The following is a 24,478-nucleotide window of genomic DNA, read 5'->3' on the forward strand; positions in this document are numbered from 1 at the left end:
TCTAGAACAGGAAAGATATTGAGTGTGAAAAACTGCTGAAGCTTTTGTGCTTGACCTTGTAAACAGTTTTGTTTATCTGAAAGCTTGCTCTCCAGTATGGCATTGCTGTGTGGTATCCAAGCACGTGACCTCTAGCTGCAAAGAGCCTATTATATCGGAGAAAATGTCTAAATTTTACCGTATTAAGTTTTTTTTTTTTTTTTCCAGGCTGCCACATAAATGGAAGGAAATATGAGATAGATGAGATGAGTACAGAATAATAAAACAGGAAGGAACGAAATTTGATTGTAGTGCTTTGCTGCTTCTGTTCGTTCTCTCCATCTCATTGAAACTACTTTCTGTTTTTCATGTTCTGTACATTCTGGTTTGGGACATGCAAAGCTGCCCTCTAGTGCACCACAGAGATTTGAGGGTGCAAAAGTGTAACGCAGCCCTCAGCTTGGCATGCTGACTCTTATATTCACACTAACGTGTTATGAGGATGTCCTGTAGATTATTTAGAGCTTTCTTTTTGGGGGAATGTGTGTGTGTGTGTGTGTGTGTGTGTGTGTGTGTGTGTGTGTGTGTGTGTGTGTGTGTGTGTGTGTGTGTGTAGAATTGCTCTAATATCTATTGCCTGATGCTGGACTGCATTGTGGGCCGTTTGGATCAAGGACAGAGTGCAGTGGTCAAAGTCCGCTCAAGACTCTGGGCTCATACCTTCCTCCAGGTAACACACACATACAACACGTATCTATGTATCTCTCTCACGCACTTTTTCCCCACAGGACTTGAGAATGCAAAGAAAGATCCTTAAATAGGTCATGTGGTAAACATGAAATAGTGACAGACCTGTGATGTATCCCAAATGCTCATGGCCATCAAGGAAATGGTACTTGTTCCAACTGGTCTCCGGTTAAGTCTGGCGTTCCCCAAGGATCTGTTTTGGGCCCGATCTCATTTCTAGAAGTTATATAATCATTGATTAAACTGTTTGCTGACGATATCTATAAGAAAATCAAAACACCTGATGACCATCTTATCCTCTAGAAAGACAGTCAACTCCTGGAGGCTTGGGTTTCTCCTTGGCAGATGAAATTTGCGCCAAAAAAGTGTCACACTTTACGTTTAACATTGAAAAAGAATCCATCTGAGTTTAACCTATGTAACACCAATATAGAAGGAGGTAGATTTCATAAGCACCTTGGGGTATATACTGTATATCATGTACACTGAACTGGACTAAACAATGTGAGGAAGTACAAAAGAAGGCAAATCGCATGTTTGCTGTCTTACAACATAATATCCACTCTGCTCTGGGTAAAGTTAAAGAACATGCATATGAAGCCCTTGTACGACCCATCACTGAGTATGCTTGTACAGCTTGGAGCCCTGATATCGCAAAGGGAATTACAACCGTAGAATCAGTTCAAAGGCGTACATCCAGATTTGTGTTCAATGACTATCGGAGATCTACAAGTGAGTCTTCTTTACTTAACGAGCTTCACGAGCGAAGGACACTGATAGACCTTTCTCTCTTTTACAAGATCCAGTATAACTTAGTCGATTTACCTTTTCCTGGTGACATGTCTATTAATACCTTCTGTCCCAGAAAAACACATTGCAAGACATATAAGCTTCTTCCTGCTACTATCAACTCATACAAGTACTCTTTTTTGCTCACTGCATACCAGTGTGGAACTGGCTTCCACCCAGTGTTGTAGTAGAGTCACTAAACCTCGAGTCCGAGTCCAGTCTAGAGTCCCCAGTGTTCAAGTCTGAGTCAAGTCCAAGTCATTAAAATAAAATTGAGTCGAGTGCACTATTGATCCGAGTCGGGTCCAAGTCCAAGACTCCAACCGCACCATTTGACGGTGGCTGTTTTAGCACCATTAACATAAGTTTGTTCCTGAACATGACGTATGCACAGGTGAATGTCAAGTCAAGTTTATTTCTATTGCGCTTTTAACAATAAACATTGTAGCAAAGCAGCTTTACAGAATTTGAACGACTTAAAACATGAGCTAATTTTACCCCTAATCTATCCCCAACAAGCAAGCTTGTGGCGATGGTGGCAAGGAAAAACTCCCTCAGACGACATGAGGAAGAAACCTCGAGAGGAACCAGACTCAAAAGGGAACCCATCCTCATTTGGGCAACAACAGACAAACATGACTATAACATTAACAGTTTTAACATGAAGTCAGTTTCATTGATGTTATAAACTCTTCATTGATGGAAATTTGAGTGCAAAACTGTTCATGACAACTGCAGTCCTAAAGTTAGCAAGTCAACTGTAGTCCTCAGCCATAAAAGCATTACTGTAAGTGTCCAGAGCATCCTCCAGGTGTGACTTTCAGCTGTCCATATGGGGCCGCCCTCCACAGGAGCGATGCGATGAGACTCCAACCAGACACAGGACACCAGGATGGATCAGGCAGGTCCGAGGAGCAGAAGAGGTCAGCATCTCAATCCCAGGACCGACATGCAAGTCAGAGGGACAGATTTTTTTTTTTTTTTTTTGGGGGGGGGGGGGTGAAGAGAGAAAACACAGGTTTTTGGGTATGCCCAATGCCATCTGAATAAGTAGGAACAGTATACATATTGCACTGAGTACAAGCAAGGACTCCGGCAACTAACTATGACAGCATAACTAAAAGGGGAGAGCCAGAAGGTAACACAGGCATGAGGGAGCCCCGGGACATAAAGCAGCAGCCACTACACCGTCAACAAACTCGAGTGAGCAAGCGAGTGGGGGACTGACAGCATCCATACATCCCAGTTTACCAAAACACTCTATGTCTGAGGACAGATCTACACCTCTACCTCATAAACACCATTAACACAAGGCTTGACTCAACAGATATGTTTTCAGCCTAGACTTAAACACTGAGACTGTGTCTGATTCCCGAACACTACTTGGAAGGCTGTTCCATAACTGTGGGGCTTTGTAAGAAAAGGCTCTGCCCCCTGATGTAGCCTTCACTATACGAGGTACCAGAAGATAGCCTGCACCTTTTGATCTAAGTAGGCGTGGTGGGTCATAGAGGACCAGAAGTTTGCTCAGGTACTGTGGCACGAGACCATTCAGTGCTTTAAAGGTCAATAGTAGTATTTTATAATCAATACGAAATTTGATTGGGAGCCAATGCAGTGTGAATAAAACAGGGGTGATGTGGTCATATTTTCTAGTTCTAGTAAGGACTCTTGCTGCTGCATTTTGAACTAACTGGAGCTTGTTTATGCACTTATTGGAACATCCAGACAGTAAGGCATTACAATAATCCAACCTGGAGGTAACGAAAGCATGAACCAGTTTTTCCGCATCATGTAGTGACGTTAAATTTCTTATCTTAGCAATATTTCTGAGATGAAAGAAAGCGATCCGGGTAATGTCATCAATGTGAGTTTTGAATGAAAGACTGGGGTCAATAATCACTCCGAGGTCTTTTACTGCTGCACGTGAAGAAACAGAAAGGCCATCCAGAGTTACTGTGTAATCAGAAAACTTACTTCTAGCTGCATGTGGTCCTAGTACAAATACTTCAGTCTTGAGTTAAGCAGAAGGAAGTTAATAAGCATCCAGTGTCTAATGTCCTTCACACATTCCTCAGTTCTATTAAGCTGGTGTCTCTCATCAGGTTTTGCAGAAACATACAACTGTGTGTCATCAGCGTAACAGTGGAAACTAATACAATGTTTATGAATAATATCACCCAGAGGTAACATATATAAAGAAAAAAGCAGTGGACCCAAGACAGAACCTTGTGGAACACCAAACTTTACCTCAGTATGTCTAGAAAAATCACCATTTACATCAACATACTGATAGCGATCAGTTAAATAAGACCTGAGCCAGGAGAGAGCCGTTCCCTTAACTCCCACAACATTTTCTAGTCTATCCAGAAGAATAGAATGATCAATGGTATTGATCATTCTATTCTGGTATTGCTATATCTGGTATTCTGGTATTGCTGCACTAAGGTCAAGCAACACAAGCAGCGAGACACAGCCCTGATCAGACGCCAACAGTAGGTCGTTTACTACTTTAACCAGAGCTGTCTCTGTGCTATGATGAGGTCTAAATCCTGACTGATACTTTTCATGGATGTTATTCCTATGTAAATATAAGCATTCCTATATAAAGAATGCGCATTCTCTTTGTCAGGAAGTGTGAAGTATTCTGTCAGAGATGGTTGGGAGCAGGGCAGGAATTTCACGAGGGCCATGGCCCTCATGCCCTCTCAATTTGGGCTTGTGCCCTTGGAAAAAAATATCTGCCGTAAGGCCACAGTGGCCTTGATGCCCTGCGGTTTTGTAGTCTGCCTCGTGACTGCCAATAGGCTTTAACATCACCTGCGTCTATTGAGAAAAAGAATACGTCTTTTGATGACACTCTGGATTCTTATTGGGCCACTCATCAGTGGTGGATCAGACTCGAGCCTGGCATGAACCGCTCCGCTGTGCTATAATGACACCAATCTATCAGCAGCCAACCAGAAAACTTAATCAAACGCATCCCCCGCCCACTTGTGTCCGTGTCTGAGACGTTGAATTTTCACAGAAGGAGGGAAGAAGTTGACTGAGGTAAGACTGTGAGATAAATTAACGAACGAATCAGATAGGAATTTCAACATATAGGGCTTAAGTTTGTTACCTTTAAATAAGCATTGCTTATACAGTAACGTTATGTCGTTACAACATTGACCCACTTTTAGCATGCCGAGTACCGACTGTAGCCGGTAACAAATGCTAATTAGCTTGCTGTCAAGTTTTTCCTTTGTCAAGCTTTAAGCGTAAGGTCATGGATGTTACTACTGCTTGTTCCTGCCGTAATATGATACGCGATACGTGCTGTTGTCTGTTCATAGCCACTTTTTAATCTATGCAGTTAGCATTGTTTTGTTACTAGTATTGTATGTTTCTTTTTGCTGTTTAACCGAAGTGTAACTGCTGCCATCTTGACGAGATCACCATTGTAAGAGATTTTATCTCATTGTTAAAAACAGAAAAATGCAGGCATATTGTCCAAGGAGCATGCAAAGTGCAAAGACCTTAAATTGCTCTGTGTAAATTAGAAAATGGCGCAACTTCCTCTGTAGCCGTCAACGAACAAGTACAGACTTGTCTTGAGTTTTGAGCCAATCACAACAGGGCAGCACTGTGGCCTGAGGTAAAACAGGACAGTTTAAGTTTGTTTAAATTACAACTAGATAGAACTCGACGCCAACAGCGTCGATGGGGATGCCTCCGCCTGGTAGACTACACGCCTTATTAAGTTGTGATTTGGGGATGGACATTTGACCTCACAGTAATCTTGACCTGTGACCTTTTAATCTCAAAATCAAATCAGTTCATGTTTGTCCCAAAGCGCACAAATGGTGAAAGTTTGGTGAAATTCCTTTCATTTGCCTTGGAGATATCGTGTTCACAAGGTTTCGGGACGCACGGACGGACGCACGAACAGACAGACACCCCGAAAATATAATGCCTCCTGCACCTTAAGGTGGCGGAGACATAAAAATGAGTAACCCAATGACTGTCTCATGTACTCTTCATATACTCATACTGTTTAAGTAATGCAATAAAACTAATCTTTAAAAGTGGTATTTACTTAAACTGTTTGCATAGAATGAACTTTGGGGTTAACAGTGTAATAGTGTTGCAGTGTTCTGCAAATTTGCAATTTAATATTTCAGATCTTGAGACATGAAAGTGCTATTTTAAAAAATAAAAGGTCAGAAATGTTTTCTCATCTCATCTCATTATCTCTAGCCGCTTTATCCTGTTCTACAGGGTCGCAGGCAAGCTGGAGCCTATCCCAGCTGACAACGGGCAAAAGGCGGGGTACACCCTGGACAAGTCGCCAGGTCATCACAGGGCTGACACAGACACAGACAACCATTCACACTCACATTCACACCTACGGTCAATTTAGAGTCACCAGTTAACCTAACCTGCATGTCTTTGGACTGTGGGGGAAACCGGAGCACCCGGAGGAAACCCACGCAGACACGGGGAGAACATGCAAACTCCGCACAGAAAGGCCCTCGCCGGCCACGGGGCTCGAACCCGGACCTTCTTGCTGTGAGGCGACAGCGCTAACCACTACACCACCGTGCCACCAGAAAAGTTTTCTTTGTCGTCTATTTAGTTCATTTTATTTCCTCAATAATTTTCCTTGATTGAGAAATCGGTCTGGGCTCTTATGGGTTAATCAGTAGCCTGCATGCTAGTATATGTTCCATTTACAGTCAAACATTTTGATGTACTCCAGGCTCAATTTTGATTAATCAAAAATCTGCGTAGTAGTACAGTCTGAAGATGCTCTTGCACATTCGGTGTCAATTGAACAAAAATTATGGGAGGATATAGGTTTAATAAGTTTTACAATTTTTGAAGTAAGTGATTGATAAGTTTAGATGTGTTCTTATCTTCAGACGTGTAGATGTAGTGTAGTGTAGATGTTTCTTTACCTGCTTGATAGTTTCGACTGAGACTCCAATCTTCCTCAGAAGAGTCATTAGTCCTTAAATTAAATTCATGATAGACGTGAACTTAAAATCATTGTTTTATTTTATGGCCTTGGTGCCCTGGCTTTTGGCCTTCGTGCCCTCAAAAAATTGACAGCACAAAAGGCCAAGTGGCCTTGCCCCTAAAATGACGAAATTCCAGGCCTGGTTGGGAGACAGATGTAAGTGCAGAAGGTGTGTTTATTAATACAAGTGAAGACGGTAAATAATCCAGAATGGCAGGCAAAATCGTAAAATGGTGACACAGGCAATAGGTCAAGCGAGGCACAAACAGACTATCATAGACTTGGCAGAATCAAAGACAAGAAACAGGAAATCAGGGATCAGGAAACCAAACAAGGAAATAAGGCTCGGTAATGTGTCAGCAATGCAACTCAATACTTCGCAAAGTAAGTGTGTTTTCACAGTTTTAATACAGACGTGCTGATTGCGCCTTAATCCTGTGCAGGTGCGAGTCATTTACGGCACAAGAGTCTGTGTGGCGTGCGCGCTGTCCGGAGCGAGCCCAAGGGTCTATCTGATGCAGGCGCCAAGGCGCGCAGGTGTGACACTCTTGCACGAAATTAGTATAAAAATTAATGTAGATATAAATATCTTATGCCAAATTATTATGGCATGTTACAAAAAAATTAAGAAAAAATCCGAGTCCTCGTCTCCAATTTACGAGTCCTAATGCAATTAATGTACAAGTCCGAGTCATCAGTGCTCAAGTCCAAGTCAAGTCATGAGTCCTGAAAATTAGGGCACAAGTCGGACTCGAGTCCGAGTCCTGGACTCGAGTACTACAAGGCTGCTCCCACCTGACGTTGTCAATGCAAGAACACTAACTTTGTTTCAGGGCCTAGTAAAGAATGCGATCATACTTGCTGCCAAAGTTTAAATCAACCGCCCATTGCCATGATTAGTATGACTAAAGGCAATTAATGTGATTAAAGATTGAAAGATAAAATGTAAAAGAAAAAAACATTGGACATTTAGGACAATGTAATGCATCACTGAGAACACTCACTAGAAAAGACTCATTTTCTCATGACTCACGGCAATATTGTAGCCTATTTAGTAATTATTGAGCTGGCACAGTAATTTCAGCACACTCAAGTCAAGCCACATGAGCACTTTGTGAACTCGCAAAAAAAGCATGTATACGATCATCAGCAACAACGCTACTCACAACAGATGCTAGACAAGGAGTGCTATCCAAACGTGACTCAGAGCTCATTGTGCATAAACGTGGCTTAGATGTTCATGATTGTGTGATATAAAATTACGTCTAGATAGACTGTACATTTCATCCAACGAAGCCAACATTCCACTGTCTTTCATGTGCATGTAATAGTTCTGTGCTAAAACAGATATTTCTTCATCTTCATCATCATCGTGACTCTTTGAGGTTTAACCTCATGAGTCCAAGGAGTCTGACTGCTCGGAGTGGCCATTAATCTATCATTTGAATTCAGAGTGTTCCCTCATCAGTCAAAGAAGCTGCCCCTTGTCCATTTCCGTCATTCTTTCGATCCGTATCCATACTTGTCATCTCTTCCCTTTGTTTACCGAAGGAACCATGAACAACGTCGACAGTGGGTACTGACTTTCAAGAAATCTTGTGAAATTGTATTCCAGCCTTTTGTACGAGGCCGGTAACGATTCAATCAATTCACGATTCAATTTGATTCGCAATATTGGGCTCACAATTTGATTTTCTCATGATATTTTTGAAAATAGTTAAATGACGAAAATTTTCTTACCCAAAGAAAATGCAACTATGCAAAATGCAAATTTTCCTATTCTTTATCAAGATAAATATTAATTTTGTTAAATTTGAAAAAAAAACCTCTTTCTTTAATTTTCTTAATAACCAACAATAATTATTTTCCCACATTTGTGAAGGTCGGAGTAAAATATAATAGCCTATTTACTGAAATATTCCTTTTATAAACTTTTTGTTATGGCTGTAATCAGGCTTAAACATGAAAATCACTTCTTTCTTTCTTCCCTTTTCTTTAGTTTGTAAAACGAGAGCTCGGATTTCTTCTCGTCTCGTCTCGTCTTCTTCCGCTTATCCAGGACCGGGTCGCGGAGGCAGCAGTCTAAGCATGGAAGCCCAAACTTCCCTTTCCCCAGACACCTCGGCCAGCTCCTCGGGAAGAACACCGAGGCGTTCCCAGGCCAGCCGAGAGACATAGTCCCTCCAGCGTGTCCTGGGTCTTCCCCGGGGCCTTCTCCCGGGGGGACATGCCTGGAACACCTCCCCAGGGAGGCGTCCAGGAGGCATCCGAAAAAGATGCCCGAGCCACCTCAGCTGGTTCCTCTCGATGTGGAGGAGCAGCGGCTCTACTCTGAGCTCCTCCCGAGTGACTGTGCTTCTCACCCTATCTCTAAGGGAGCGCCCAGCCACCCTGCGAAGGAAACTCATTTCAGCCGCTTGTATCCGCGATCTTGTTCTTTCTGTCATTACCCAAAGCTCATGACCATAGGTTGACAACTCAGCCCCTCTCTTCACCTGAGTGTCCAAGACATAGGGTCGGAGATCAGATGACACGACTACAAAGTCGATCATCGACCTCCGACCTAAGGTGTCCTGGTGCCACGTGCACTTATGGACACCCCTATGCTCGAACATGGTGTTCGTTATGGACAAACTGTGACTAGCACAGAAGTCCAATAACAAAACACCACTCGGGTTCAGATCGGGGAGGCCGTTCCTCCCAACCACGCCCCTCCAGGTGTCACTGTCATCGCCCACGTGAGCATTGAAGTCCCCCAGTAGCACAACGGAGTCCCCAGTCTGAGCACCCCTCAGTACCTCTCCCAGGGACTCCAAGAAGGCCGGATACTCTATACTGCTATTTGGCCCGTAGGCACAAACAACAGCAAGAGCCCTCTCCCCAATCCGAAGGCGCAGAGAGGCGACCCTCTCGTTCACTGGGGTAAACTCCAACACATGGCGGCTGAGCTGGGGAGCTATAAGGAAGCCCACACCAGCCCGCCGCCGCTCACCACGGGCGACTCCAGAGAAGTGGAAAGTCCAGCCCCTCTCGAGGAGCTGGGTTCCAGAGCCCAAGCTGTGCGTGGAGGTGAGCCCGACTATCTCTAGCCGGTACCTCTCAACCTCCCGCACAAGCTCAGGCTCCTTCCCCCCCAGCGAAGTGACATTCCATGTCCCAACAGCCAGCCGCTGTGTCCGGGGATCAGGTCGTCGAGGCCCCTGCCTTCGACTGCCACCCAATCCACACTGCACCAAACCCCTACTGCTACCTCTGTGGGTGGTGAACCCACAGGAGGTCGGGCCCACGTCACCTCTTCGGGCTGAGCCCGGCCGGGCCCCATGGGCAAAGGCCCGGCCACCAAGCGCTCGCATACGAGCCCCAACCCCGGGCCTGGCTCCAGGGTGGGGCCCCGGCTGCGTCCTACCGGGCGACGTCACGGTCCTGGATTTTTTCTCCATAGGGGTTTTTTGGTGAACTGCTCTTGGTCTGGCCTGTCACCTAGGACCTGTCTGCCTTGGGAAACCCTAACAGGGGCATAATGCCCCCGACAACATAGCTCCTAGGATCATTCAAGCACACAAACCCCTCCACCACAATAAGGTGGCAGTTCTAGGAGGGGGCTCGGATTTCTTGTTAAATCTATTTGTGGTCGCATTAGAGCTATGTTACTTCCGCCTGGAGTGAGGTCATGAGTATTCCTGCCCTATTACCTTACTATATTAGCACCCTCTGCTGTCTAAACAATGCAATTACAGCTAGGAAACGCTAAGAGATTATGCAGCCAGGTAAGAATCGCCATTCTTTTTTTTTATTGAATTGATTTGAATTGTCATTAATTTGTATCACAATAGATCATCGCATGATATCCAGTTACATGCTGTCCAATAGTGGACAAATCGTGAATTTATTAGCTAGCTCACAATGCTTCAATCAGGGATGAGAGTTTCCCGCTTTTTGGCGGATTTCCGCTTTTTCTGAGTAAAAAACGACCTTTTTATATTATGCCAAATCCGTTGAGAATTTTTTTTTTATTAATTTCGGGGGGTTGGGGTATGTTCCTTCATGCTGTTCAAACTTTATTAACTCCAACGATGTTTACACATTATTTGTAAGTCGCCATCTTTCGTCTTGTTTAAATCTCGTTGAACGTGATGTAAAATTCGTGTTATCTACATTGTTATTGGTCAAAACATTGATGTCGAGACCATAATAGCCAATCAAAACAGTTTTTACAAAGATACCCACATCCGCTTTCTTTTATCAAAACTTACACATGTTTGTGAGCTGCATATCAAAAATACTTTCCTCTATTCGGCATGTTTTCTCAAGATGCCGAATACTATTGACAAGCGAGATGAAGCGAAGGGACGTGAAATTGATGCTGGTATGAAAAAACAAGTTTAGCAAAGCAAAAGGAAAGCAAGAGAGGAGTGTGAGAGAGAGCCAGGTGAGAGCATGTAAAAACACAGGAGGCGCTGGCGAATGAAAGAAAAAGGAAAAAAGAGAGGACTGATAAGCTTTTGGCTTTGGCCAAGAAGCTGAAGTCTAAATGATCAAATGAAAATTTGTTTCAAAAAATAACTGGGAACTGTAAATAACTTTTAACTGTAAAAAGTGTGAATAGACATTTTCCTTTTGAAGGAAACATACAAGTGATGTGGACAATAAGATAAAGACAGTCCCCATAAAATATGCATTTGTTTGATTCAATACATTGAATATATGATAATTTGAATTATAGCTGACAGTGTTGATAACTATATAACTTTAAAGTTTAAATAGACATTGTGAAGAAATCATATACAAGTAATGTGGACATTAGGAAAAGGTCAGTTTCCATAAGATATGAATGTTTTTATTTAATTCAATAGATTGAATATATGAAAATTTGAATTATTAATGGAACTGTAAATAACTATGAATTTTAATGGACATTTTTTTTAGAAAAACAAGTGTTGGCAATGAGTAATAACCAGTCCCCATAAAATGTAGATATTATTTTGAATTAATGCAATACACATATTGATTTTGATACATATTGTTCTATAGAATAGTGTTTTTATTTCAATAAGTATTAAAATAGGCATCAGGTGTTTTAATTAACTACAGCTCAGATTGCAGCTCAGATTACAGATTTTCTGCTTTTTTCATCAGGACCCACTCTCATCCCTGTTCAGTGTGCTGCCCACACTGTCCTGTGTTTAACTTGGCTAAAAAAATAGTAGCTAATGTCAAGTAATGACAAACTAGTTCATGAGTTAAATGCTTTAATACAGCAGACTATTATAAGCAAATAAATTTATGATTATTATCCATTTTTCACAAAGTTTCTAATGTGGCACATTAGACGCCAGTAATAAAAACTGTCAGTAAGTCGTTGCCACTTGCCTTGGCTACATGCTGTGCTGTTCTGCCACAAGTCACATATATTAGTCAAGTCTGGCTCTTGTCTTTATTTTCTGTCAGCGGGTTTCACTGCGAGTGGAAAGCAGGAGATTTCTACGATGACCGTGTCCAACTTTAATTTGCACACATGGTAATAACATCCTAATCGAGTTACCCAATCGTAAGCGGACAGCCAAAACTCACAGCCGTTTCCACCTGGCATTTCGAATACGTCTCCATTGACCACTTGTGATTGGATTTCATGCATCATTTCATCTGAAGAAAGGGTGTTACGGTGGTGTTTATTACATCAGACCTCCACTGTGTTTTTGTTTTTAGGCAGAAACGTCCCACAAATCTGATCTCATGCACTTCTCAGGCCAAGTTTACATTAGACCGTATCTGTCTCGTTTTCTTTGCGGATGCACTGTCCGTTTACATTAAAACGCCTGGAAACACCGGGAAACAGGAATCCGCCAGGGTTCACGTATTCAATCCAGATCGTGTCTGGTCCGGTGCTGTGTAAACATTGAGGATACGCGGATACGCTGTGCTGAGCTCTAGCTGGCGTCGTCATTGGACAACATCACTGTGACATCCACCTTCCTGATTTGCTGGCGTTGGTCATGTGACGCGACTGCTGAAAAACGGCGTGGACTTCCGCCTTGTATCACCTTTCATTAAAGAGTATAAAAGTATGAAAATACTGCAAATACTGATGCAAATACTGCCCATTGTGTAGTTATGATTGTCTTTAGGCTTGCCATCCTTCCACTTGCAAGTGGTAAGTGACGCGCATGCCCGACATGCACTGGGATCACACACACAGCGGCTCAGTCCCAAATCACTGCTCGTGCGCTCCACTCGCGCGCTCTGTGAGCTGCGCAGGGCCGGAGTGCGCACCCTCCAGAGGGCACTCGCTGTTCAGGGCGGAGTGATTTGGAGCGCAGGATGCCTGCGGAGCCGAGCGTATCCGTGTATTGGCGTTGCTGTGTGCACGCAAATCGTGTATTGGCGTTGCTGTGTGCACACTAATCGTTTTAAAAACGTTAATCTGATGATCCGCTGATACGGTCTAATGTAAACCCCACCTCAGTATCATGATCTAAATGATTGAGAGATGAGACAGCAAAAGGTGCTTTCGTCTCAAGTGTCATACCGGTAACAACGTCTTGACTCATTAGCTTAGCGTCTGAGTACTCTACTGTTCCAAACAGCATTGTAATGATTACGTATTTTCAGCCTAAGGCAATGACACAGTCAATTGAGTGGTCCTTCATTGCTGTTCAGTGGTGCTTGAAAGTTTGTGAACCCTTTAGAATTTTCGATATTTCTGCATAAATATGACTGAAAACATCAGCAGATTTTCACACAAGTACTAAAAGTAGATAAAGAGAACCCAGTTAAACAAATGAGACAAAAATATTATACTTGGTCATTTATTTATTGAGGAAAATGATCCAATATTACATATCTGTGAGTGACGAAAGTATGTGACCCTTTGCTTTCAGTATCTGGTGTGACCCCCTTGTGCAGCAATAACTGCAACTAAACGTTTCCGGTAACTGTTGATCAGTCCTGCACACCGGCTTGGAGGAATTTTAGCCCGTTCCTCCGTACAGAACAGCTTCAACTCTGGGATGTTGGTGGGTTTCCTCACATGAACTGCTCGCTTCATGTCCTTCCACAACATTTCGATTGGATTAAGGTCAGGACTTTGACTTAGCCATTCCAAAACATTAACTTTATTCTTCTTTAACTATTCTTTGGTAGAACGACTTGTGTGCTTAGGGTTGTTGTCTTGCTGCATGACCCACCTTCTCTTGAGATTCAGTTCATGGGCAGATATCCTGACATTTTCCTTTAGAATTCGCTGGTATAATTCAGAATTCATTGTTCCCTCAATGACGGCAAGCCATCCTGGCCCAGATGCAGCAAAACAGGCCCAAACCATGATGCTACCACCACCATGTTTCACAGATGGGATAAGGTTCTTATGCTGGAATGCAGTGTTTTCCTTTCTCCAAACATAACACTTCTCATTTAAACCAAAAAGTTCTATTTTGGTCTCATCCGTCCACAAAACATTTTTCCAATAGCCTTCTGGTTTGTCCACGTGATCTTTAGCAAACTAAAGATGAGCAGCAATGTTCTTCTTGGAGAGCAGTGGCTTTCTCCTTGCAACCCTGCCATGCACACCATTGTTGTTCAATGTTCTCCTGATGGTGGACTCATGAACATTAACATTAGCCAATGTGAGAGAGGCCTTCAGTTGCTTAGAAGTTACCCTGAGGTCCTTTGTGACCTCGCTGACTATTACACGCCTTGCTCTTGGCGTGATCTTTGTTGGTTGACCACTCCTGGGGAGGGTAACAATGGTCTTGAATTTCCTCCATTTGTACACAATCTGTCTGACTGTGGATTGGTGGAGTCCAAACTCTTTAGAGATGGTTTTGTAACCTTTTCCAGCCTGATGAGCATCAACAACGCTTTTTCTGAGGTCCTCAGAAATCTCCTTTGTTCATGCCATGATACACTTCCACAAACGTGTGTTGTGAAGCTCAGACTTTGATAGATCCCTGTTCTTTAAATAAAACAGGGTGCCCACTCACACCTGATTGTCATCCCATTGATTGAAAACACCTGACTCTAATTTCACCTTCAAATTAGCTGCTAATCCTAGAGGTTCACATACTTTTGCCACTCACAGATATGTAATATTGGATCATTTTCCTCAATAAATAAATGACCAAGTATAATATTTTTGTCTCATTTGTTTAACTGGGTTCTCTTTATCTACTTTTAAGACTCGTGTGAAAATCTGATGATGTTTTAGGTCATATTTATGCAGAAATCTTGAAAATTCTAAAGGGTTCACAAACTTTCAAGCACCACTGTACGTCTTCGACGCTCTTGAGTTTTTAGCTTTTGAGGTAATACCATGAATTACCGTGACTTTTTAATTTACCACGTGGGAATTGTACTGATTTTCATTCATTTCTAAGGTTTACATTTGCATCTGGCTGCCAGAATAAAATATACAATTTTTTTTTTTACAAAAACAAAGGTTTATTTTCAGTGTTTCTAATAGCTGCACAGTTCACGGCTGTTCTTTCATCTCTGCATCATTGCATACATCTTGAAATGATTGATTCAGCCATAGAGGGTAAGGGAGAGGAGCTGATGTTTACCATGAGCTAATGAAGAAAAGATGAATGTTTAACGTCACTTCTCTTCACGCTACCCTCCTGACTCGTGTGGCTTAATTAGGATTAACCTTGCCATGCCGAAATGCCTTTCACCTTATTCACACTGAGAAACAGAGTATAAACTTATGTCTATGAGAGAGAGAAAGAGCATGAGCATGATGTAAAGATGGGGATAAAGAAGGTTCTTTGTCTTTTTTTTCTTACCACATACTCGAATCATGACAACTCCGCACCCACTTCAAAACTCCACATGTGCATTATCAGCAGTGAGACATTTTAATCACATGTCTGAGACTCGTCTTGCTTCTGACTCATTTTGCATTTGCTCAAATTCTACAATCTCTAATGACATCACAAACGCATGAATGATTTCAGGAAGCACCGTTTAATTTTAACCTCTTGACAAATAACATGACATTTGCATCATATCAAACATAAGCAGTCTGATTACAAATTAAAAAAACCCCAACTTTTCCTTTCCTTACGTTAGCAGTTTAAGTCGCTTTTATTGTTTACTTTTACTGGCATGTGATTTCTGCATTGCTATTTTAATAATTATTCTATATTTACACACATTTTTATTCATATTTATATTGGTGCTATTTTTCTTCTTCCTGTCACAATTGTTATTTGTTATTACGATTATTATTATTTTCTCATTTTACTCTTTTTATTAACTTTCATGGTTCTTTTTGTTTCTTTTTTCCCTCTTGTTAGGGTTGGGCAATATGCCAAAAATATATTTCTATTTGATGATTTCTACAACCCCGATTCCAAAAAAGTTGGGACAAAGTACAAATTGTAAATGAAAACGGAATGCAATAAATTACAAATCTCAAAAACTGACATTGTATTCACAATAGAACATAGACAACATATCAAATGTCGAAAATGAGACATTTTGAAATTTCATGCCAAATATTGGCTCATTTGAAATTTCATGACAGCAACACATCTCAAAAAAGTTGGGACAGGGGCAATAAGAGGCTGGAAAAGTTAAAGGTACAAAAAAGGAACAGCTGGAGGACCAAATTGCAACTCATTAGGTCAATTGGCAATAGGTCATTAACATGACTGGGTATAAAAAGAGCATCTTGGAGTGGCAGCGGCTCTCAGAAGTAAAGATGGGAAGAGGATCACCAATCCCCCTAATTCTGCGCCGACAAATAGTGGAGCAATATCAGAAAGGAGTTCGACAGTGTAAAATTGCAAAGAGTTTGAACATATCATCATCTACAGTGCATAATATCATCAAAAGATTCAGAGAATCTGGAAGAATCTCTGTGCGTAAGGGTCAAGGCCGGAAAACCATACTGGGTGCCCGTGATCTTCAGGCCCTTAGACGGCACTGCATCACATACAGGCATGCTTCTGTATTGGAAATCACAAAATGGGCTCAGGAATATTTCCAGAGAACATTATCTGTGAACACAATTCACCGTGCCATCCGCCGTTGCCAGCTAAAACTCTATAGTTCAAAGAAGAAGCCGTATCTAAACATGATCCAGAAGCGCAGACATCTTCTCTGGGCCAAGGCTCATTTAAAATGGACTGTGGAAAAGTGGAAAACTGTTCTGTGGTCAGACGAATCAAAATTTGAAGTTCTTTATGGAAATCAGGGACGCCGTGTCATTCAGACTAAAGAGGAGAAGGATGATCCAAGTTGTTATCAGCGCTCAGTTCAGAAGCCTGCATCTCTGATGGTATAGGGTTGCATTAGTGCGTGTGGCATGGGCAGTTTACACATCTGGAAAGACACCGTCAATGCTGAAAGGTATATCCAAGTTCTAGAGCAACATATGCTCCCATCCAGACGACGTCTCTTTCAGGGAAGACCTTGCATTTTCCAGCATGACAATGCCAAACCACATACTGCATCAATTACAGCATCATGGCTGCATAGAAGAAGGGTCCGGGTACTGAACTGGCCAGCCTGCAGTCCAGATCTTTCACCCATAGAAAACATTTGGCGCATCATAAAACGGAAGATACGACAAAAAAGACCTAAGACAGTTGAGCAACTAGAATCCTACATTAGACAAGAATGGGTTAACATTCCTATCCCTAAACTTGAGCAACTTGTCTCCTCAGTCCCCAGACGTTTACAGACTGTTGTAAAGAGAAAAGGGGATGTCTCACAGTGGTAAACATGGCCTTGTCCCAACTTTAAGATGTGTTGTTGTCATGAAATTTAAAATCACCTAATTTTTCTCTTTAAATGATACATTTTCTCAGTTTAAACATTTGATATGTCATCTATGTTCTGTTCTGAATAAAATATGGAATTTTGAAACTTCCACATCATTGCATTCCGTTTTTATTTACAATTTGTACTTTGTCCCAACTTTTTTGGAATTGGGGTTGTATAATGTTTACAAAAGTTTTATTTAATTTATATATACAGTAGTGTGCAAAAGTCTAAGGCACATGTAAAGAAATGCTGTCAACCAAAAATGGCTTCAAAATAATGAAATGAAATGTTTCAACATTAAAAACAATACTATAACCAGTAATCAGTAAGGCATAATAAATGAAACAAAGTCAATATTTGGTGTGAGACGACCCTTTGCTTTAAAAAAAAAAATAGTAGTCTCAGGTCCAATGAGTGCAGTTTGATAAGGAAATGAGCTGTAGGTTTTACTGAGCATCTTACAGAACCAGCCCCAGTTCTTCTGGACACTTTGTCACACTCGCTTCTTCATTTTGCATCAAAACCCAGCAGCCTTCATTATGTTTTCTTTTTTAATCTGAAAAGTGCTCTCTTATGTAATATGCTGCTCAGATGCAAACTTTTATTTTCTGTAACATTTAATTTTGTGCTGGAAAACAAACGTTTGCACTCTAAAATGTTTTTGTACCAACTCGAGAATGTCGAAGTCATAAAACAGAAATCTATCACAAAGTTTGGATGAAAAAAATGTTGAAACATTTCATTATTTTTCAACCATTTTTGGTCTACAGCAGTTCTTTACATGTGTCTAAAACTTTTGCACAGAACTGTATTACTGCTTCTATTCTATTCAATTATATTATATTATATTATGGGCGGCACGGTGGTGTAGTGGTTAGCGCTGTCGCCTCACAGCAAGAAGGTCCAGGTTCGAGCCCCGTGGCCGGCAAGGGCCTTTCTGTGTGGAGTTTGCATGTTCTCCCCGTGTCCGCGTGGGTTTCCTCCGGGTGCTCCGGTTTCCCCCACAGTCCAAAGACATGCAGGTTAGGTTAACTGGTGACTCTAAATTGACCGTAGGTGTGAATGTGAGTGTGAATGGTTGTCTGTGTCTATGTGTCAGCCCTGTGATGACCTGGCGACTTGTCCAGGGTGTACCCCGCCTTTCGCCCGTAGTCAGCTGGGATAGGCTCCAGCTTGCCTGCGACCCTGTAGAACAGGATAAAGTGACTAGAGATAATGAGATGAGATATTATATTATATTGGCTGGCGTTTTTCGTGGTATATCAGATATATTCCATTCAGCTAGCATGATATTGAACGAGCCAAAGATGAGTAACTGAATGGAATATATCTGATATACCATGAAAAAGCCAGCCAATATTATTATTATTATTATTATTATTATATTATTATTCATACACATTCAATGGAACAATTATAGATTTTACAGAAAGTTAAGAATGGGAGGTAACTTACCCATATTGAATGCTGATTCAGATCGAATGTAATTCAATGTTCTGTCAATCCAATGTACTGTACAAAGTCAAAGTTCTAACAATAAAAATGGTACAAGTCCAAAAAGCCTGAACAACAACCCAACTTATATACAAGCTATAGACCCTTTTCAGTCACGTGACCTTCGTAAACGTGACCACCATTTTGGACATGTAGCGGACTTCGGCTCGAATTGGTTTGAATGCGAGAAAGGCGACAAACGGAGAACATACAAGAAAAAGGAGCAAGATGCAGAAAACACCTTTGCTATCCAGCGACGTAGGGCATTTACAGGGCGAGCAGAGGGAGAAATAACAACAGTAACGACACATTAGCAACGCCATACAGAAATAACGGTTTATGGCACAGACCCTTTCGGTTCTCGCTCATCTAGCTGCTACAATGACTGCTTAGACTGCAACAATAATACCTAACACACATTTAAGTATCCGTCGTAAAGACGTGAAACTCATCGAGTGACGAGTGTGTTCATTGATAAGCTAACACAATCTAAAAGTAGACATACCATCACACTGCCCTGGCGCTGTGTACAGTTTACCTTCTATGGTTTGTGCACTCACTATTTGCCATTACTTTCTCCAACCGTTGTTACAGATTACAGGGAACGGCCTGGATTTAAGAGACAAATACATGTTCCTCTTATTTTGAACACTTATTTGTAGGCAGTGCTTAATTTGTAAAGTGGGAGGTCCCGGAGCGCAGAGGATGAGCGGCTCCGGTGCGGAAAAAAAGAGGGGGGCGCGGCGCTGTGCTTCTGGGCATGTTTTGTAATAACACTGCAAATTAAGTTCATCTGCAGATATTTTGTGGATGTCGTTTCATGAGAGAAATCACCAACAAGACAGATATCAAAATCAGACATTAACACTAAATAAACTTGCATTTTTTTATTTATTTATTTATTTATTTTTTTGTTACATAGTCAAAAGAGGTGTCGGATCACCGGATCCAGTGTAAATAGCTGCCGGAGCCAACGCCCGAAGTTCCGGAGCGCGCTCCGGCTTGCTCCCCCTCAAATTAAGCGCTGTTTGTAGGACACTGCCTCTGATCTGTCCTACAGTCTACCAACAGCAAAGGAACACAACGCTAGCTAATGTCGTTAGCTAATAGCTACTACAGAAGAACAAAGAGGTTACAATGTTAACAGCAATGTAATGCCTTTTCTGGCTAATTTTATTCGTCTTACCTCCAACAAAGTGGTCACTACACAAGTGTTGGTGTGCCGCTATCCATCTTCTCCGTCGGTCAGCATCTACCGGGATCCGATAAAATGATAACCCTTGCCTTGTTTGTTGATGGTTACTACATCCAGGTGCACAACAATATAGTGGCATGATGGAAGTCTTGCTGAAAATAAACACTTTCTTTGCTGCCGTTCCTCAATGCTGGCTGTGGTAAACTACTGGTAGTACATGTCCAAAATGGCGGCCACGTTTGTCGTGACGTCACGTGAAAAGGGTCTATATCCAGGTTAACAGTTCAAGTTCAAAGTTACTTTTGGTTGTAGTTAATTGTTCCATTGCAGTTGTTCAAAACAAAAGGGCTTTGCTGAGTGAAGTCCATGAGTGAAGTCCTCTTGTAAAAGTCTCCGTCACTTTTCCTCACCTCCAAGTAGAACTTGGACAATATTTCCGCTATTGCTGTCTTTTCCAGTTTTTCGATGTCCGTTGGTATGTTTGTCTCTTGTAAATATGCGTGAAGAATATCCAGTGAAGTTTTGGTAGCCTTTCGGATGTTCAGTGCATCTTTCTCTTTCAAATATATTGTCCGATTTTAACGAAGCAAACCTTGCGGCCATGTTTGTATACAAACTGTCAGTCACTCACTAGCGCCGAAGTTTTACATCTCCGATGTGTCTCTTTTCCATATATTTAATGTGGAAAATTAAATGCATGAAGAATATCCAGTGAAGGTTTGGTAGCCTTTTGGGTGTTCAGCGCGTCTTTCTCTCTAAATCTTCTGCTTTTAATGAAGCAAACCTCGCAGCCATGTTTGTGTCCAAACTGTCAGTCGCTCGCTAGTGCGGAATCTTTTTTGCATAATTTTATATCTCTGATGTGTCTCTTTTCCAGTTTTTCGATGTCCATTGATATGTTTTTCTCTTGTATATATGCATGAAGAATATATAATGAAGTTGTGGTAGCCTTTTGGGTCTTCAGCGCATCTTTAGTTTCAGTTTTCAGATTTTTTTTATTTAGTGCTTAAACTGAACACTGGATCTTCTGTCTTTCCTGGTGGACAAAGAAATGATTGTGCGCATGCGCAGTAGAAAAGTTTTGTCATTGGATCTTCGCATGAGCTCCGACGTGTGACGTCGTGTTTTCTTGACAACGTGCAATACTATAACAATATTGCATGCTATCAGTAAACCCACTCGGAGGGAACAGAATACATGTTTTTATTCCATGGAAAAAGTGGCCATTATATTATATTTTATTATATTATATTATATGACTGCTACCTAAAATGTTTTCTCTCTCACAGAGGCGGAATGACCACTACCTCGTCAACTCTACGGTAGACTTCCGAGTAACAGGCATGCCGTACCGTATCAAACCACAGACCCTGCCGCAGCAGAATAACTCGGTAAGGGGGTGTGTGTGTGTGTGTGTGTGTGTGTAGATATTGAGGATTCCTGGGGAATGCAAATGGGAGGGTTGAGTTGAATAAACACATGGAAAGGACATGTGTGCTTGGGTTTAGATAGCAAGGTGAGGTGGATTAAGATGTTATTTGATACAAGGTCAACAATTCTGACCTTTTTTTTTTTAGGGTCCAGACCTTTAAGCCTTAAAATGTAAACCTAGCTTAGTCTGGGAAAACTGGAAAGTACATAAAGCTGAAGGAAAGAAAGGTGCTCTGGTATCGGGGGTAAAAAGATGCACATTTACACTTACACAAGCACACATTTGTTTTGAATGGGATGTGCGAATAAGGCTGAAAAGCATGCGCTTTTTTTTTTTCTTTCCCTACTGGCATCCATTCAGCACTGAGGAACACTTGAGTCTGCCAGGGTCATGGGATTAAATCAACAAACTGGGGAGAACAGATGCATATTTTTGAACAAAATACTGTACAGTTCACAGCCCATGTTCTGTGTATTTATTGTCCAGCACTTTGTTACGTAGTCTTGTGTACTGTTACTTGTTGCACCATGGTTCTGGAGAAACAGCATTTCCTTCCAGTGTATACAAGCCACATAGAGGGATGACAATAAAAACCCACTGGACTTGACACAATTAATTTATTCTTCAATGAAGTACTTTTTTGTAACACTAGTGTTCATTCATTATTTTTTAAAAATCCTGCTCTATGTTTTTTGATCACATTATTACAGATGAGATCTGCACTGATTATTTTAGTTTGTGACCATGAATGTAATCGTGCATATCTTTGTCTCAACCCTTGTTTATTTCATGTGTGTGTGTGTAGATCGGTACATATGTGGTCTGGGCAATTCCTGATCTGTCCTTTGCTATTCCTCTGTGGGTGATTATACTGGCCATCTTACTGGGACTGCTGGTGCTCGCCATTCTAACCCTGGTTATGTGGAAGGTATGGGAGCTACACACACACTTACTCATCCATACATAAATGTACATGAACTGATATCAGTTTTATTATAATCTATAAAACAAAACGAGACCTTTTTTCTCAGTAAGTCATGCTACTGTATCTATACAATGTGTTTCCTGTGTGTATATATATCGTATGTAATGGAATAAAACATGATAGGGCATGCTGCTTTCGAAAATTCATCATCTTCGGGGTGGTGTGATGCAGCCCAACGCAAATGGAGTTATTCTGACCATCCCGAAATTGATTACTTACTTATAAAAGCACCTCATTCATCTTATATAACTTCTACTTTTGAGTCATTTATAGTTAAGTCACTTCTAGTGTTGTTACTTTATTTGTAATATTCATGTATACTGTATAATTTTAAATTTTAAAGCCCAAGTAAGAGAATTGTTTTTTTCCTTGCAAAGCCACAGTGTTTGGTTTGTGCCAGTTCTTTTCTTAAGCAAAAATCATGATCAAAATAGGTAATGGAATTTTTAGCCCCTTAAAACGATCACATTGAGTTTGGATTATTATTATTTATTATTATTATTATACAGTTTATTCAACTTCAGAAAGCATACAAAAACTCTCCAATAGGACGACCAGCGTAACCGATTGGATATCAAATTTGCAATCCAAAATGTCAAAACCTTAAACTTAACCGACTATATTTACAACGAATCTTCAAAAAAAGGCCAAATTGCATCTCAAAAACTTAAAAAATAATAACAACAAAATAATGCAAACCATTATCTTTGACCCCCTATGTACTCTGCTTGTGTTTGCGACTTCATGCTTATGACATGCTCATGAATGGCTTATGACATGATCTTAAACGACCGAGCAATGTTCAGTGTGCTAGATATTATAGACTTCTGAATATTCCTTAGAACAAACTTTGTCTTCGCTCCCAGTAGCTCTCGTTATCTCATCTCATCTCATTATCTCTAGCTGCTTTATCCTGTTCTACAGGGTCACAGGCAAGCTGGGGCCTATCCCAGCTGACTACGGGTGAAAGGCGGGGTACACCCTGGACAAGTCGCCAGGTCATCACAGGGCTGACACATAGACACAGACAACCATTCACACTCACATTCTCACCTACGCTCAATTTAGAGTCACCAGTTAACCTAACCTGCATGTCTTTGGACTGTGGGGGAAACTGGAGCACCCGGAGGAAACCCACGCGGACACGGGGAGAACATGCAAACTCCGCACAGAAAGGCCCTCGCCGGCCCCGGGGCTCGAACCCGGACCTTCTTGCTGTGAGGCGACAGCGCTAACCACTACACCACCGTGCCGCCCCTGGTCATTTATTTATTGAGGAAAATGATCCAATATTACATATCTGTGAGTGGTAAAAGTATGTGAACCTTTGCTTTCAGTATCTGGTGTGACCCCCTTGTGCAGCAATAACTGTGACTAAACGTTTGCGGTAACTGTTGATCAGTCTTGCACACCGGCTTGGAGGAATTTTAGCCCATTCCTCTGTACAGAACAGCTTCAACTCTGGGATGTTGGTGGGTTTCCTCACATGAACTGCTCGCTTCAGGTCCTTCCACAACATTTCAATTGGATTAAGGTCAGGACTTTGACTTAGCCATTCCAAAGCATTAACTTTATTCTTCTTTAACCATTCTTTGGTAGAACGACTTGTGTGCTTAGGGTCGTTGTCTTGCTGCATGACCCACCTTCTCTTGAGATTCAGTTCATGAACAGATGTCCTGACATTTTCCTTTAGAATTCGGTGGTATAATTCAGAATTCATTGTTCCATCAGTGATGGCAAGCCGTCCTGGCCCAGATGCAGCAAAACAGGCCCAAACCATGATACTACCACCACCATGTTTCACAGATGGGATAAGGTTCTTATGCTGGAATGCAGTGTTTTCCTTTCTCCAAGCATAATGCTTCTCATTTCAACCAAAAAGTTCTATTTTGGTCTCATCCATCCTCAAAAAATTTTCCAATAGCCTTCTAGCTTGTCCACGTGATCTTTAGCAAACTGCAGACAAGAAACAATGTTGTTTTTGGAGAGCAGTGGCTTTCTCCTTGCAACCCTGCCATGTACACCATTGTTGTTCAGTGTTCTCCTGATGGTGGACTCATTAACATTAGCCAGTGTGAGAGAGGCCTT

At 41.6% G+C, this 24,478-nt stretch overlaps 1 protein-coding gene across 1 annotated transcript in view; it reads left to right on the top strand.

Moving 5' to 3' along the window:
* The window catches only part of itga8 (integrin, alpha 8), a 285,429-nt gene that overhangs the window by 256,909 nt on the left and 4,042 nt on the right, over nucleotides 1-24,478 (top strand). Inside the window, exons 27-29 of the mRNA XM_060900203.1 lie at nucleotides 596-709; nucleotides 21,263-21,364; nucleotides 22,211-22,333. Coding sequence (XP_060756186.1) covers nucleotides 596-709; nucleotides 21,263-21,364; nucleotides 22,211-22,333 — 339 coding nt within the window. The remainder of the gene's footprint in view (nucleotides 1-595; nucleotides 710-21,262; nucleotides 21,365-22,210; nucleotides 22,334-24,478) is intronic.

Source organism: Neoarius graeffei, chromosome 19 (assembly GCF_027579695.1).
Source record: "Neoarius graeffei isolate fNeoGra1 chromosome 19, fNeoGra1.pri, whole genome shotgun sequence".
Taxonomy (NCBI): domain Eukaryota; kingdom Metazoa; phylum Chordata; class Actinopteri; order Siluriformes; family Ariidae; genus Neoarius; species Neoarius graeffei.